Genomic DNA, 18,047 nt, shown 5'->3' with positions numbered 1-18,047 from the left:
ACAGGAAGAAGGAGCCGTGGGATTGTTCTACTTTCGTCTTTTAACAGGTTTGAAACACTTTTGGTTTGTTTTGAACTATTCAGATTATAATTTGCTTTGTATTGGAAGAATTTCTTAAGTCCACTCATCACATCACAGGCCAGAGACAGCTGTTGAACTTTACACATTCAGTACCAAGACTGTAAACAGGGAAACTGAAAATAATTTTAAACAGAAAACTGCCATTCACTGACTGTGCGGCCTGCACAAGTTTATTTGATGTTTTGCATTGTTTGCTAAAATCAAGTAAAGAAGAAGAAGGTAGGATGCCATATGACATCTGACCAATATCACGGACACGACTCGCTAACAATGTTGAGGAATAGTGTGGGAACCAAAACACTAACATTGAAAAGTATGGGATGTGGAACAAACCACGATCACAGGATTAAAAGTAGAGCTTGGCAAGTACGTACTTCGTGGCGTAGCTCTGACATCCTTGTAGATAATATTCAAGCTCACTTTTGGCCCTAACAAAAGTGGAGCAAGTGAACGCAGAATCAAACTTTGTTCGAACGGTACCAAAGGAATTCATCTTCTGGATTTATTATAGAATCATGACCACTTTAGCATCAAACACTTAATATATATATATATATATATATATAAAGAATAGCTTATATCATTACTACTTTAGCAGTCAACTACCATGACTGTATTATGTGCGGGTATCATGATCATATTCTTTAAAATACATTATTTTGATATATAAAAATTATATTTTACTAGTTTTGAGACATTGAAACAATGTCATAATGATAACAGATATTAGATCATCATTCATAGCACTTTTGCATTATATGAATCAGCTCATATTGAGTCAGAGAGGCTTAACCACAATAAATCATTTAGTGATTCATATTCTCTCACTTTCTCTCCATATCTCTTCCCATTTACCCCATCTCCCAACCACCATATCCCATTGATATTAACAAGACTTATTATATAAATTATTCACAGAGAGAGATCAAAATGTCTGCAGTGTTAATCAGGAAAATTGAGCAGTTCTGTCTGAAACTATATCCAAAAGTAATGACTAAATGGTGTCATTTAGTATTATTCATGAAAATGAAAACTTTATTCATGCAAATCAAGAATTTTGTGACTATAATGCTCATTTTTTTTACTCAACATCTGTGTTTCTCTGTTTCTGTCTGTCTCAGTATGTCTGACAGCGTCTCTGTTTAGAGAATGGAAAATTTGCATATTATGATTGTAAAATCATAAAATGCTGATTGAGATGGAATGCTAAAGATAGAAATGCTCTGTTTCCAGCACACAATTTTCAGTTTAACTAGCTATTGTTTTTAATGGTGAGGGAAAATCGATTTGGATCGTTAAATGTTGTACTGGCAGCCCCCACTCCCTATGTCCCCGCCATGCCCTCCAGACAAATTGATTGTAGATGGCAAGAATGGAATGTTCATGTGCAAGAAAGTGATAGATTTCATGTGTATTAATTATCAGATCAACTCTTTACATTGTGTCCCAACCTATTTATCCATGAATTTGGCAAAACATTTAAAATATGTTATGACAAGATTTAGGTTTGGGCTTTCAGATATTGCAATTCATCATTTTCAATACACGCAGCATAGTGATCATGATCTTATTTGTCCATTGTGCACAAATGCAGAAGAAAACGAATTACATTTCATTTTTTGTTGTCCAAAGTTATGTGAACTAAGGTATAATTTCATACCCCAGAAATATTACTCTCAGCCTTCTATGTTTAAACTAGTTTTGCTTATGCCGTCACGTCATGAAGAAGAAGTCAGACAGTTTGCATCTTATCTATACAAAGCATTCAAAATCTGGTCATTTAGTTGTTCCTGATTATCAATCTAGGTATTGTTTTGTTTTATTGTATCATATACTGTATGTCATAATGTTTTCGAAATAAGTTTACACACCACCCCTTCATAAGGGGCTAAGGCCTTTTTGAATAAACCATCCGAATCCGAATCTGAAACCGACCATGCCCTCCAACCCTTTGCAGTTTCAGTTTTGTTGTTATTCAGCAGGAATCGCAGGCGAGCCATGAAGACTTTTCATCTTGTTTGAACACAGTTTTACGTGAATAGATCATAAAGCATGCTTTATAAATACTGTTTCAGGGTTGACATGGAATTGATGAGATAAGGAAGTGACATCACTGCAGTGACGGAGTGTGTGGTGTGATTCCACAGACCAGGTTCCCAGCCTGACAATGTCGTCTTACCTGGGAGTAGAACTGTGGGTCAAGGCTGAACCTTTCAGTTATGGCGCTCTACCTGTCGCCCCTCACCCTAGGTTAAATTTTACGGTGAGAATAGTTCTGATTCTACTAGCTGCTCTACATTATTGACTGCAGAGTTATTGTTTGTTGTTGTTGTTTTTTTTTTAACTGACTGGGGAGGAGGTTTTTAAAAAGATTTTTTTAATCTTTATTTTTTATTTTAGACATACGGTGAAACAATTGTCCTGAAAGATCAACAAGTTGTCTAGAATGTCAGATTGTCATTTTTGAATATTGTGATTGATCTTTTGAGTTGTCACTTTTTTCCGCATAAGTTATCATTAAAAAACAGAAAAGTAAGTGTGTGTGTGCATGTGTCATTATCGTGTGTCCGTTTGTTTTTCTTTATGTTACAGAATATCAAGAAAATTGTGATATATGCAAAGAACAAAGGAAACGCAGGATTTCCAAGGCTCAGGTAATTATTTCTCTTTATTTTTTTGTTTTATTTTCCTTGTTAGTGCAATTATAGCACACTTTGTTGATGGTGCATAACTTATAGTTATATGAGTGCACTTATGTGAGCGGTGGTGTGAATGTGCACCACATATATTCATTTTTTTATGTTATCAGACAAATACTTAAATAGTCTTTTTTGTTGTCGCACAATGAATACTATTCATTGTCTGTTTTAATAATACCTTGAATGTATTATTTAAAGTCTGTTGATTTGAAAAATAGTATTGAATAATAGCATATAGATAATACCAGTAATCTGTTAATTCAAAGTCTGCTAATCTGAGTGTGACCAGTAAATAACTAATATATTACTTTGTATAATTCAGTCTGTTAATTTAAGTAATAGAAACTTATACCAGTAATATGTTACTTTGAATGTAGTATTCAGTCTGCTGATTTGAGTAATACCAGTAATATATTACTTTGAGTGGTGTTCCAGAAATATGGGCATATTTTATAGTAATTTTTTGGTATTTTCTTCTGTTGGAGATCATATATGTGTTTGTGGGCTCTGCAGTAATGTTTTTGAAGTTCACTAACACTTTGCTTTGTTGTTTGATGAAATCATTTTGAGTTCAGTACTTTATGAGTGTTGCTTTTCTTCAGCTACTCCGTGTGGAAACACATTGCCTGCAATAAACTTCACCTGACAGAGGATTTGGCATGGGTGTAAGTGTATCTGTTAATGTGAGAGTGCATACACATACTGACATACTGGTTCATACTGTGTTATGTGTATATGTGTACATGTATGTGCATGCGTGTGTTTGCACTATGGGTGTGTGTGTGTAAATGCTTATGTTGCAGCGCCTGTGGAATTATGCTTGTGCATGGACGTGAGTGTGTTATCCGTGTGTGTGTGAATGGAAGTGTGTATACAGTAGTAGGTGTGTGTTTTTGTAGATGTGTGTGTGGGTGTGTTTGATGGGCAGTGTGTGCAGTTGGTGTGGTTGTGTTTAATGGGAAGTGTGTGTGTGTATGTGTGTTTTAATTAATCAGTTTATGGTGTGTGGATAGATAATGTGTCTGTGGGTTCAGTCTGTACATGTCTTGTTTATTGCGCACATCCATCTTTGTCTTGTTCTTGGGTGGTGGTGTGTTTTTTTTGTTGTTATTTTCTTCTTCATATTTTTCTGGTTTTTAATTTAGTGTTGCTTGTTCTGAAATATGCAAAATGTTAGATCTATCTCAAGATTTTTTTTTTCATACTGGTATTTGTTATGAAATATGTACAATATCCATATATATGTGATCTCATAGAATACTTGTATGCCTCTTGAATATATTTATATGTATTATGTTAGTATTGTGAGATATGAGCAACACAAGGACATGTTTTAAGAGATAATAAACTGAACTTTATATTCTTTTTTTCCTCTCTTTACATGTTTTAAGAGATAATAAACTGAACTTTATATTCTTTTTTCCTCTCTTTCTTTCAGTTTGTGTCTGCCCATCTGTTTATTCTCCTCCCTCTTTTTCCCATATTGGTCAATCCCCTTTTTCTGTTCTCTCTTTATTCTTTCTTTCATTTGTTCTTGTTCTTTCTTCAGTTCTTCTTTCTCTCTTTTTTTCAGCCAGCAGCCAGTCTGATTTTTCTAGTCATTTGATGTAAGATTGGTGGATCCAAATATTGAAAAAAAAAAAAAAAAAAATGTATGCCAACCATCATCATGATGACGATGACGACGACGAAGACGACGACGACGACGAGGAGGAGCTGCTGCTGCTGCTGCTTAGTGTTCTTGTTCTTGTTTGTTTGTTTGTTTGTTTCGGTTTTGATACTGTGCAATTTTCAGATGATTGAAACTCAAAGCCAAGTTAAAAATTGATCTAAAAATACAAGGGGTCATGGGGACCATTTTCTCTGCTTTGTTGCCAAAGCAATTTATATTGCATGCTGTGGTTTATGTATTTTTGCTATCATCCACTTTCTTTTCCTTCTCTGCAGGTACTTTGAAATGTGTTACTTCTTGACGACAGACCTGTCCCCAATTGAAAGGGCCGACAGGGATGAACGATTTGCTGCTGTCGAAAGTCAAGAAGAAAAGAGTGAGACAGTATTATATGCATCTCATCTTATACAATATGCTAAACTAATAGAAAAAATATTTTAGAAACAAACAAGATTAATAGTCATTCAGAAACTGATGAAAAAAGAATTTTTTAAACAAGCGAAAATGAGTAATCATTCAGTTTTCCAGATGTAACCTAAACATATCCATCTTTCTGGTGGCATATACTGTACCATGTCAGACTGATGCAAACTAGGCCTTTCGGTTTGTTCTGCTTGGCCAAATTTCGCGCGGCTAACTGAAAATTGACCTGTCTTGCCCAGTCCACTCTTAGCCAGTCAAATGCCTACAAAAGCTACAAGCGTTGAATCATTCCTTTGGCCAAGGCTCTCGATGCCATCTTGTCAGGTTTATGCTCTGTCTTGTCTTGTGCTTTTTTTGGCTATTAAGCATGTTCATTTGGCCTTATTTTGGTGCATGCAGCTTGATTTTATTGTATTCTTACCTTTTGTGTACTGGATTCGACTGCCCCCTCAAATCGTACTTTTTTCTCTACCTCTCAGTCGATCGTGTCTTTCCTTTCTCTGTTGGGGTCGGATTCTTGCTGGGTGCCTAAGCACGGTTACCATGCCTCGTATGTCATCCCACGATGGATGACTGTATTATCTTTTCACTGGATGTTGCAGACCAGTTAAGGATGTGTTTGGTATACATGGATGTCTATTTTCACAAGGTCTTTCAGACCAGTTATGGATGTGTTTGGTATACATGAATGTCTATATATCTTTTCACTGGGTGTTGCAGACCAGTTAAGGATGTGCTTGGTATACATGGATGTCTATTTTCACTAGGTCTTGCAGACCAGTTAAGGACGTGTTTGGTATACATGGATGTCTATTTTCACTAGGTCTTGCAGACCAGTTAAGGATGTGTTTGGTATACATGGATGTCTATTTTCACTAGGTCTTGCAGACCAGTTAAGGATGTGTTTGGTATACATGGATGTCTATTTTCACTAGGTCTTTCAGACCAGTTAAGGATGTGTTTGGTATACATGGATGTCTATATATCTTTTCACTGGGTGTTGCAGACCAGTTAAGGATGTGTTTGGATACATGGATGTCTAGTTTCACTAGGTCTCGCAGATCAGTTAAGGATGTGTTTGGAAATCATGGATGTCTATATATCTTTTCACTGGGTGTTGCAGAGCAGTTAAGGATGTATTTGGTATACATGGATGTCTATATATATCTTTTCACTGGGTGTTGCAGACCAGTTAAGGATGTATTTGGTATACATGGATGTCTATATATATCTTTTCACTGGGTGTTGCAGACCAGTTAAGGATGCAGCACAGCGTGGACACACTGAGGTTTGTGCTGTTCCTGTACATCCAGCAGGTGTACCGTGTATCACTGCGAGCTTCGCTGGTGGCAGGGGAAGAGTATCCTTGTCCTTGCTGCATCATGGTGTGGTGGCTGCATGGTTTGAGCGCTGGATTGTGGCATGAGTTTCCTGAGTTCGATTCACAGTTTTGGTGCACCTGGTGGGTGAAGGGTGGAGATTTTTCTGATCTCCCAGGTCAACATATGTGTAGACCTGCTAGTGCCTGGACCCTCTTTGTGTGTGTACACATGCAAAAGATAAAATACACATGTACAAGATCCTGTAATCTATGTCAGCGTTCGGTGCGTTATGGGAACATGAAAATACCCAGCTTGCGTCAACCATGACAGCAGCAAATTGGTGTTGGTCGTTTTAATGAATCGAAGAAAGAAAGAAAAAGATGAAATAGGATTTGTTGCTGAGGTTCTGGTTTCTGTTTTCTGCTCTGGTTTCTGTTTTGACGGTCATCTTGTTCTGAACTTGCAGCATGCATACTTTGTGGTCTGTATGGGATGATATTGGACAGAATCCACTGTGGTGACATCGGTGGCACAGTGCTCCTTGACAGCTGATCAGATGGCCGATGCACACCTCATCGTCTCTAGAGCTGGACGGCAGGTCAACACCCAGGGGATCAAAGGTGAGTGGGAGTTAATACTTCACTGTCACCTCCCCAGAACAGAATGTGGCTGCCTAAATGGTGGTGTGAAAAGGGTTGCTTACATAAAAGCCCACTTGTAAATATGGGTGTGACCCTGAACGCAGAAGAAATAGATGACTGTGCACTTTAATGATGGAAAGCTGAAGCCCTGGAGAATATGATAAATGACTGAAATAAAGCAATGAAAGAATTATTTATCATCGTCGTGCTACAGCTGACAGAATGACAGACAGACAGACGAACGATGACAAAAATTCAACGACGAATCTGTCAGCCCTCCGCACCAGTCGGAACAACCAAAATCCACTTGAAATTATAAAATTTATTCAAAACAAACAAAAATTATATTTTGGTATTTACGAACACAAAATTCAACACAAACAAAACAATACTGTCACGACTACAACTCTCAGGCGCATACAGACACTCAAAGATATAGTCTGCAGTGCTTGGTCTCTGCTGCCGCAGTCCAAAATACACCAGCGGTCAGGAATGGATGGGATAAGGGAGACAGTAAGTTGGGGGACAGCACTAAACTCAACCACAGCGACGAAGTCCTTCCAGCAGACGCTGTTGTCGTCGTCACTATTGCCGTCACCACCACCACAGAACACAGTGCCAGTCCTGCACCATGCAGACCTCCCTCCAGCCCACAGCCACAGCCAGCAGAGCACAGTGCCAGTCCTGCACCATGCAGACCTCCCTCCAGCCCACAGCCAGCAGAACACAGTGCCAGTCCTGCACCATGCAGACCTCCCTCCAGCCCACAGCCACAACCAGCAGAGCACAGTGCTAGTCCTGCACCATGCAGACCTCCCTCCAGCCCACAGCCAGCAGAACACAGTGCCAGTCCTGCACCATGCAGACCTCCCTCCAGCCCACAGCCAGCAGAACACAGTGCCAGTCCTGCACCATGCAGACCTCCCTCCAGCCCACAGCCAGCAGAACACAGTGCCAGTCCTGCACCATGCAGACCTCCCTCCAGCCCACAGCCAGCAGAACACAGTGCCAGTCCTGCACCATGCAGACCTCCCTCCAGCCCACAGCCACAACCAGCAGAGGATTGGACCCATCCAACAGGAACAATGGAAAAAAAAAACACACCTAAGAATGGCAAAGTGTCAGTGTTGCCTTCAAAAAGATGCTAATCGCACCCAACCTGTCATCCTGCCCATCCAACCTGCCGTTACAATAACTCATTTGAACTTAGCTCTGTTTAATATAATTTCTCCCATGTCAATAACATTTATCATAAATATTTCTTATGAACATATCCATAATGATAGGAACACACATATACATGGCATCTCTTTATCATAATGTAAATAAATATGAACAGCTACAGCAAATACAAAAGAAACACACGCATTCACAGCCTCTGTCATTCCCTCCACCACCACCATTCCTGCAAGTCCCAACAACCAGCCGGCCAAGGAAACATCACACACCCTCACCTCAGACAGGTTATGTGAAAAACCTGGAACTGGTGTTCCAGCCTTTGCAACGCCAGCCAACAAACAACGACAACCTGCTGCTTTTCCACAGCAGAAGACATGGGGAAAATCAACCCCCAAAAGCCCTGGTCACAAGTGACTCTCACAGCAGTTGACAGTGCAGTGCCTGACAGATACATGCACAAACAAAAACTGAAACACAACTCACTGACGCGAGTTGCTCCGCACGTGAAATTTGGGCCGAACGCGTTGCCTGCCTACCTGGCGATTGACAAAAAAAAAATATATATATCAGCTTAGGGGAGTCTCACACTCAGGATACGTGACAAAAAAATATATCAGCTTAGGGGAGTCTCACACTCAGGATATATGACAAAAAAATATATCAGCTTAGGGGAGTCTCATACTCAGGATATGTCAACGCGTGACAATCATCACTGTCATAACACAAAGAGAAATGTCTTGCAGAAGTACATAGAGGCTCACACATGCGCGCACACATGCATACACACATGCACGTACACACACACACACACACACACTCTTACATATTTATGTATGGTACCAAGTCAGAATGATGGGAAGGACTGTATACGCAGATTATTGATTCATAAAAGAGAAAAAGAATAGTTCAGTGGCAAAAATGAGTTGGATCAGAATGAACTTTTATAAATATTGAACCAACAAAATCAAAGATAATGAAAATAATGTTCTTTGCATAATCTATGGAGAGAAGAAAAAAAAAAAACTCGACCAATAAACTGCCTTTCTCAGTTGGTCACTTGGTTCAGTTTAAAAAGTCTCTCAGAACACACCCCTTATATTCTGCTTACCATTGACTTACTAACTGTGCTTCTTGGAACTTTTTGCTGGCTGTGGATGTGTTTGATCACATGTCTGTTTTATCACACACTTGTTCGTGGATGGAGTACATGATGCGTGTGTGTTGAAGTATGTTTAACTTTTTATTGTGAGGCTCCCGGCCCGGGAGATATGAGCGTTAGTCTGCATCATTATTTATTATTATTATTATTATTACGTGTCACTGTATGATTGCAGTCTCTGGACGACCACAGTCATCTGGTGTTTGTGCAGTCTAACCTGGCGGAGATAGTGGAGCTGTTGTCTGACCCAGGTTGGTTCACGCATTGTCATGTTTCTCTTCTTTTTCTTTCATTGTCATGTTTCTCTTCTCTCGTTGTCATGTTCGTGCTTCTCTTCCCTCATTGTCATGTTTCTCTTCTCTTCCCTCATGGTCATGTTTCTCTTCCCTCGTCATATTTGTCTTCTTCTTCTCTTCCCTCGTTGTCATGTTTGTCTTCATCTTCTCTTCCCTCATTGTAATGTTTCTCTTCTTTTCCCTCATTGTCATGTCTCTGTTGGGTCATTGTCATGTGTCTCCCCCCTCATTGCCATGTTTTTCTTCCCTCATTGTTATGTTTGTCTTCTCTTCCCTCTTTGTCATGTTTCTGTTCCGTCGTTGTCATGTTTCTCTTCTTCTCTTCCCTCATTGTCATGTTTCTCTTCCACATGTATCTCTTCCCTCATTGCCATCTTCCCTCATTGTCATGTTTCTCTTATCTTCCCTCACTGTCATGTTTCTCTTCCCTCATTGCCATGGTTCTCTTCCCTCATTGTCATGGTTCTCTTCTTAGCATCCCTCATTGTCATGTTTCTCTTCCCTCGTTGTCATGTTTCTCTTTCCTCATTGTCATGTTTCTCTTCCCTCGTTGTCATGTTTCTCTTTCCTCATTGCCATGGTTCTCTTCCCTCATTGTCATGTTTCTCTTCTCTCATTGTCATGTTTCACTTCCCTCATTGTCATGTTTCTCTTCTCTCATTGTCATGTTTCACTTCCCTCATTGTCATGTTTCTCTTCTTCTTTTCCCTCTTTGTCATGTTTCTCTTCTTCTCTTCCCTCATTGTCATGTTTCTCTTCTTCTCTTCCCTCATTGTCATGTTTCTCTTCTCTTCTTCTCTTCCCTCATTGTCATGTTTCTCTTCTTCTCTTCCTTCATTGTCATGTTTCTTCACTCTTCATTTGTTGTCAGTTTAATGTTGAAATGCATATTTTAAAAATTGCCATATACATTGTACAGCACAATTGAACTTTTTTTTGCATGGAAAGGAGCTATATGAATTAAACAGAAGAAGAAGATGAATTTTTTTTTATTTTTTTTTTTTAAATATTATTATCATTATTGTTTTATTTATGTGTGTCTGGTGTATCTCAAGGCCTGTTGGGTGTTTTGGGTTCATCACTATCATGTGCTCCTTTCTGCTCTTGTTTTTGTTTTGTTTCATAGACACCAGATGTAGTGTTTATGGAACAGCTTGGATACCTTGAAACTAAAACTGAAACACATGTAGGTCTGTGTGTGTGTGTGTGTGTGTGTGTGTGTGTGTGAACAAGCGTGTGAGCTTGAGTGTATGTATGTATATGTGTGTGTGTGTGTGTGAGTGTGTGTGTGTGCGTGTGCCTTTTCAGATATGTTTATTAATATTATTTACCCTCCCCTTCCCCCCCCCCCCTTTTTTTTTATTATAAAAATTTTATTATTTTAAAAATCTGACTCAGATGGCAGCAGCGGTGGTGGTGGTGGTGGTGGTGGTTCTCTGCCCCTGTCAGGGGTTGAAGCCTTGGGATTCCTCATCACTGGCACTGCTGAAAAGTCGTGAGTTATCTGTCTTGCTCACAGGTCTGTGTGTGTGTGTGTGTGAGAGAGAGAGAGAGAGAGAGATTCTGTATGTGTGTTTTGTGTTCATGTGTGTGTGTGATTCTGTGTATGTGTATGTGTGCGTCTCTCAGTACAAGTGGTCTTTTGTCATTAGCACCCACTATTGATTGGACACACAGTCAGTTACATGGCATTTTCTGTGATGTCATACAGTAAAGCTAGACATGATGTTGTCGAAATTGTGTGCATATTTACAGTTCAAAGGCTGTTTTTATCTCAATACAAGGTACACACCATAAAGAGAAATAGCAGCCTAACTGACCAAAGGGGCTCTTTTTTAAAAATCTCAATACAAGTTCGAAATATATCGGGTGTCCCCAAAATCGTGAACAGCTTTTTTACAAGTATTTTCTCAGTGATAGAGAAACTGAATTCATTGAAAATTTTCACACAGTAACCTTAGGGTATCCGCAGCAAGTCTGCAAAATATCTAAAAGTTCGGACACAAATTATGCGAGTATTGTCAAATTCAAAACAGCATGTCAGAAAATCCAATATCAGAGGGAAAAAAATTTCAGTTTATGCTCAATGTGGCCTCCATCTTCCTCCACGACTATACAAAGCTGTTTCTTCCAAGCAGAAATGCTTTTACGTATTTCTTCCACTGATAGCTCCTCCCATGACATAATTTTCCTGTCCTTTAATGCCTGCTCGTTCAATTTGTCTTTCACTCCCAGGTAAACTTTCTCCCTCAGAGAGTCCCATATGGCATAATCCTTTGGGTTACAGTCAGGACTTTGTGGAGACCATTAATCCTTCTTGATGAATTCTGGTGCAGCCTCCTCCAGATGGGCCTGGGTTATCCTACTTGTGTATGAAGGAGCCCCATCTTGCTGAAACACGTAATTGTTTCTAGGATAAAGATGCCTACAATCTGGGAGATTGTCATCCAATAACTGAATGTGGCTTTCACTATTAACCATGGCTCTATCAGTGTCAATAAAATGAATGTTTGTTTTTCCTTTCCAGGATACTCCAGCTGAAACCATTATCTTTTTTTGAAAATCTAGAAATCTCATGATAGAGGCGAGATGGCTGAATTTCTCATTTCTGTTTCCCATAAACACGATCGTTTCGGTGATTTTTAGCTATCTCTAACGTAAAGTCTTTCTCATCTGTGAAAAGGATCCTTTTCACATCAGTGGCCGAGTAGTGGTCATTCAAGTTACGGCAGCAAGTTTTTCTTTTCCCTCTAACATTTTGGTCCCTCCTTGATACCAGTATCCTCTTGAAGGGCTTCAGCTCCAGTTCTTTCGCCATTCTTTGCACAGAAGACTTGCTCACTTATAAATCACTTGCAACTTCTCTAAGAGATCTGTTGGTCCCTAGGTTCTCCTCCTGGGATTGAATCATTTCCTCAACACGGTCCTTGTTCTCCTCCGAACATACAGTCTTGGGTCTCCCACTGCCAATTTTACATGCTACTGACCCTGTAGTGCGTATTTTAGCGATAAGTCTATTTACAGTGACATGACTCCACCCCTTGCCTGGAAATTCCTTTTTGATCCTTCGTCCACCCCAGCCTTTCTCCTTGAAACAGTTTTCAGTGGTAACCTTATCACTTTCACTCAAAGGTATGGTTGATCCTTCCAGACTGAAACTTTAGACAGAACTGATTTTGGATACAGACGACAATAAAATAAAAAATTCAGTAGTAGACTTGACACCCAGACATGCTGTTTTTAGACTGACACTGATTGACAGATGCCAACACCTGGCAGCTGGCATGAACATGATGAAGGTCACATTGCACAGCTCTGATGTTTGATTTTTTTACATGCTGTTTTGAATTTGACAATACTTGCATAATTTGCGTCCAAACTTTTAGATATTTTGCGGACTTATTGATGATAATCTAAGGTTACTGTGTGGAAAATTTTCAATGAATTCAGTTTCTTTATTACTGAGAAAATACTTCTCAAAAAGCGGTTCACTTTTCTGGGGACACCCGATATACCATACACAGAAATAGCAGCCTAACCAACAAGACTTTTGGATCAGCTGTGGTAATTGAAATGAACTGAATGACTGGCTGTCTGGATCTGCATGCAGTGTTGATGTATGTGGGTACATAGACTTTTTCATTTTCAAATCCCAACTGAAACCATATCTTTTTCAACTTGCATTTGTGTAACAGTTCAGTCTAATTTGCTGTTTTTGGAAAAAGTAGTGTGTGTGTGTGTGTGTGTGTGTGTGTGTGCTGTTCATCATGCGAGGATGGCGACTGTTTCTTCTTGGTTGATTCTTGATGATTCTTGATTTTCTGTTTGAACATGTAAATTGTGGAGCGCCGTGAGTAACTGGTTGTTGATTTTCTTTGTTCGTTGTCAGTTTCTTACTTGCTGTTTGCAGAGCGCTTCGTTATCTATTTATTATTGTTATTGTTGATTATTACTATGACATACAGTTGTGTGTTTACACCTGTTAATGACCTGGCATGTACCTGTGTGTGTCCGCTGCCAGAGCGGAGAAGAAGACGATCATGTCGCTGCAAGACATTGCCGTGCTGCAGACTGTCATCTACAGGAGTGGCTACTCCAAGGTACACGCCCCCCATCTGTGTCAGCGTCAGTGTAGTTATCATTCTATGCTCGTGATTTGGTGGAGATTTCAGTGTTAGAGTACTTGCCTCTTTGGATGTGAGTATGTTTTGGTGGAGGGTGGGGGTGGTGGGGTGAATGTGTGTGTTTGTCCATCTGTGTTTGTGTTAGACTTTGGGTGTGTGTGTGTGTGTGTGTGTGTCCATCCATGTGTGTGTGTGTGTGTGTGTCCATCTGTGTGTGTGTGTCTGTGTGTGCGTGTGTCCATACATGTGTGTGAGTGTGTGTCTGACTGTGTAAGTGTGTCCATCTATGTGAGTATATATGTGTGTGTCCCATCTTTGACTGAGTCTGTGTGTGTTTCCATGTCTCTGTATGTGCGTGTGTGTGTGTATGCACTTGTGTCGGTATGTCTGCTACAAGCGCTCAGGTATTTTCTCATTGATTGCTTTGTGACGCAGGCCAGCAGGACATTTTCAGAGAAGCACTTCCAGCTGTGGGTGAAGGATTGCCTGACGCAGAACCCCTACAATGTGTCAGCCTGTATCGCCCTGGGTACACGTCTGTCGTGGCCTTTTGCTGGTCAGTGGTGTGTCGTGTGTTGTGCTGTGGTATGTCGTGTGTTGTACAGTGTGTCGGCCTGTATCGCCCTGGGTACACGTCTGTCATGGTCTTTTGCTGGTCCGTGGTGTGTAGTGTGCTGTGCTGTGGTGTGTCGTGTGTTGTACAGTGTGTCGGCCTGTATCTCCCTGGGTACACGTCTGTCATGGCCTTTTGCTGGTCCATGGTGTGTAGTGTGCTGTGCTGTGGTGTGTCATGTGTTGTACAGTGTGTTGGCCTGTATCGCCCTGGGTACACGTCTGTCGTGGCCTTTTGCTGGTCTGTGGTGTGTAGTGTGCTGTGCTGTGGTGTGTCATGTGTTGTACAGTGTGTCGGCCTGTATCGCCCTGGGTACACGTCTGTCGTGGCCTTTTGCTGGTCAGTGGTGTGTCATGTGCTGTGCTGTGGTGTGTTGTGTGTTTTACAGTGTGTTGGCCTGTATGGCCCTGGGTACACGTCTGTCGTGGCCTTTTGCTGGTCAGTGGTGTGTCGTGTGTTGTGCTGTGGTGTGTCGTGTGTTGTACAGTGTGTCGGCCTGTATCGCCCTGGGTACACGTCTGTCGTGGCCTTTTGCTGGTTAGTGGTGTGTCATGTGCTGTGTTGTGGTGTGTTGTGATGTGTTGTGCTGTGGTGTGTTGTGTGTTGTACAGTGTGTTGGCCTGTATCATCCTGGGTACACGTCTGTCATGGCCTATTGCTGGTCAGTGGTGTGTTGTGTGTTGTGCTGTGGTGTGTTGTGATATGTTGTACAGTGTGTTGGCCTGTATCGCCTTGCTGGTCAGTGGTGTGTTGTGGTGTGTTGTACAGTGTGTTGGCCTGTATCATCCTGGGTACATGTCAGTTGTGACCTTTTGCTGGTCAGTGGTGTGTCATGTGTTTTACAGTGTGTTGGCCTGTATCTCCCTGGGTACACGTCTGTCATGGCCTATTGCTGGTCAGTGGTGTGTCGTTTGTTGTGCTGTGGTGTGTTGTGTGTGGTAAAATGTGTCGGCCTGTATCTCCCTGGGTATACGTCTGTTGTGTCCTTTTGCTGGTCAGTGGTGTGTCGTGTGTTGTGCTGTGATGTGTCATGTGTTGTACAGTGTGTCAGCCTGTATCTCCCTGGGTACACGTCTGTCATGGTCTTTTGCTGGTCAGTGGTGTGTTGTACAGTGTGTTGGCCTGTATCTCCCTGGGTACACGTCTGTCGTGGTCTTTTGCTGGTCAGTGGTGTGTCGTGTGTTGTGCTGAGGCGTGTTGTGTGTTGTACAGTGTGCCGGCCTGTATCGTCCTGGGTACACGTCTGTTGTGGCCTTTAGCTGGTCAGTTGTGTGTTGTGATGTGTTGTACAGTGTGCTTACTGCCTCCTTAAGTTAGGTGCCGAAAGCACCAACTCTTTACATCAGTATTTGGTATTTATAGTGCTCTTTGCCTCCTCAGCTTAGGTGCCAAAAGCACCAACAATTTATATCAGTATTTGGTATTTATAGTGCTCTTTGCCTCCTGAACGTAGGTGCCAGAAGCACCAACAATTTACATCATTATATGGTATTTATAATGCTGTCTGCCTCCTTAACTTAGGTGCCAAAAGCACCAACAATTTACATCATTATTTGGTATTTATAATGCTCTCTGCCTCCTTAACTCAGGTGGCCAAAGCACCAACTCTTTACATCATTATTTGGTATTTATAATGCTCTCTGCCTCCTTAACTCAGGTGGCCAAAGCACCAACAATTTACATCATTATATGGTATTTATAATGCTGTCTGCCTCCTTAACTCAGGTGGCCAAAGCACCAACAATTTACATCATTATTTGGTATTTATAATGCTGTCTGCCTTCTTAACTCAGGTGGCCAAAGCACCAACAATTTACATCATTATTTGGTATTTATAATGCTGTCTGCCTCCTTAACTGTTGATGCTATGGGCTCCTGCACTGAGGAGACAGAGCGCATAACTAGTAAAATGCTCACTATTTGTATTATTATTATTATTATTATTATACGTGGAGCGATGGCCTAGAGGTAACACGTCTGCCTAGGAAGCGAAGCGAGAGAATCTGAGTGCACTGGTTCAAATCCGGGCACAGTCGCCAATATTTTCTCCCCCTCCACTAGACCTTGAGTGGTGGTCTGGACACTAGTCATTCAGATGAGATGATAAACTGAGGTACCATGTACAGCATACACTTAGACCACGTAAAAAAAAACACCAAAAAAACCATGGCAACAAATGGGTTGGAAAAATTCTGAGGAGAAGTCAACTTCGATAGGAAAACAAATTTTAAAAAAAACTGCAGATAGAAAAAAAAAAAAGAAAAGAAAAAAGGGTGGCGCTTTCAGTGTAGCAATGTGCTCTCCCTGAGGGAGAGCAGCCCGAATTTCACACAGAGAAATCTGTTGTGACACAAACGAGTAATACAGTACAACAATTCAGTATGGTGAACGGCGTGATTTTCTAGCTGGCTGTTTGAATCGTTGTCCAGGGGAGAGCCTTGACCAGGGGGAGCCTTCAGGAACGTCAGCCACCACCAAGACCAAGCGCGGCAAGATCGCCACCAACGCTCAGATCGTGCCCAAGGAACATGTCACAGGGTGAGAGGCCTGGAGTCTGCCCGCCTGCTTGGGTGTTTTGCTGTAGAATGTGTTGTGTTGTGTTGTGTTGTGTTGTCTCAAGGCCGGACTAAGCGCGTTGGGTTACGCTGCTGGTCAGGCATCTGCTTGGCAGATGTGGTGTAGCGTATATGGATTTGACTGAACGCAGTGACGCCTCCTTGAGCTACTGATACTGATACTGTGTTGCGTTGTGTTATATTGTGTTGTGTTATGCTGTGTTGTATTATGTTATATTGTATTGTATCGTTTTGTGTTCTTTTGTGTTGTGTTGTGTTATATTGTGTTGTATTGTTTTTTGTTGTACTGTACTGTGTTGTGTTGTATCATATTGTGTTGTGTTGTGTTGTGTTGCATCATATTGTGTTGTGTTATGTTGTATTAGATTGTGTTGTATTGCATTCTATTGTATTGTTTTGTATGGTATTGCATTGTAATTGTATTGCATTGTATTGTATTGCATTCCATTGTATTACACTGTACTGCAATCTGTTTTAGTGTATTTATTGTTGTATTGCACTATATTGTATTAACTTATTTTTCACAACAGATTTATCTGTTTGAAATTGGGATGCTCTACAGTAGTGTATTGTATTGTGTTCACTTTTTGTCACAGTAGACACCTCTGTGTGAAATTTGGGTTCCTCTGTTCTATTCTGTTCTGTTCTGTCCTGCTCTGCTCTGCTCTGCTCTGCTATTTCTATTCTATTACTTTTTGTCACAACAGATTTCTTTGTGGGAAGTTCAGACTGCTGTTCCCTGGGTATGATCTGTGGGCACGTTAATTCATGCGCATGTGAATCTGTGTACATGTCTGGGTGTGTGTTAGGCTTGTGTCAACACCGGCATGTGTATCTTTTGATTATATCTGTGTGTGAGAGGGGGCTGGAGCATTTTTTCACCAGTCATCTTTGGGGTTTTTTCCCCCTTCCAAATGGAATTTTTGTGTGAATTAACATTGGAAAATGTTTTTAACCCTTTCACTGCTGAACCTTGGCAAAATGAGATCTGTGGCATCAGTTTGAAATGCAGTTGCTACTTTTTGTGAACTTTTTGATAGCATAAATGGTGATCAAAGACAATGCAATCCCAAGAGGAGAAAGTCCAAATATAAAAAAGGTCACTGACATCCTGACCTGTAAGCTGTGTATTATCTCACTGAGGTGACAGCCCATCACTGACATCCTGACCTGTAAGCTCTGTCTGACTTCAGTGAGGTGACAGCCCTTCACTGACATCCTGACCTGTAAGCTGTGTATTATCTCACTGCGGTGACAGCCCT

At 41.0% G+C, this 18,047-nt stretch overlaps 1 protein-coding gene across 1 annotated transcript in view; it reads left to right on the top strand.

Moving 5' to 3' along the window:
- Nucleotide 1: 1 nt before the first annotated feature.
- LOC143288142 (TBCC domain-containing protein 1-like) overlaps nt 2-18,047 on the top strand; it is a 31,743-nt gene continuing 13,697 nt past the window's right edge. Inside the window, exons 1-12 of the mRNA XM_076596437.1 lie at nt 2-47; nt 2,157-2,344; nt 2,674-2,735; nt 3,383-3,445; nt 4,728-4,828; nt 6,127-6,235; nt 6,754-6,817; nt 9,352-9,427; nt 10,871-10,967; nt 13,494-13,572; nt 14,032-14,152; nt 16,639-16,747. Of these exons, the coding sequence (XP_076452552.1) occupies nt 2,249-2,344; nt 2,674-2,735; nt 3,383-3,445; nt 4,728-4,828; nt 6,127-6,235; nt 6,754-6,817; nt 9,352-9,427; nt 10,871-10,967; nt 13,494-13,572; nt 14,032-14,152; nt 16,639-16,747 (977 nt within the window). The 5' untranslated portion in view covers nt 2-47; nt 2,157-2,248. The remainder of the gene's footprint in view (nt 48-2,156; nt 2,345-2,673; nt 2,736-3,382; nt 3,446-4,727; nt 4,829-6,126; nt 6,236-6,753; nt 6,818-9,351; nt 9,428-10,870; nt 10,968-13,493; nt 13,573-14,031; nt 14,153-16,638; nt 16,748-18,047) is intronic.

Source organism: Babylonia areolata, chromosome 12, assembly GCF_041734735.1.
Source record: "Babylonia areolata isolate BAREFJ2019XMU chromosome 12, ASM4173473v1, whole genome shotgun sequence".
Classification (NCBI taxonomy): domain Eukaryota; kingdom Metazoa; phylum Mollusca; class Gastropoda; order Neogastropoda; family Buccinidae; genus Babylonia; species Babylonia areolata.
Note: the sequence above shows the minus strand (reverse complement) of the source record. Positions and strands in the feature narration are given on the sequence as shown.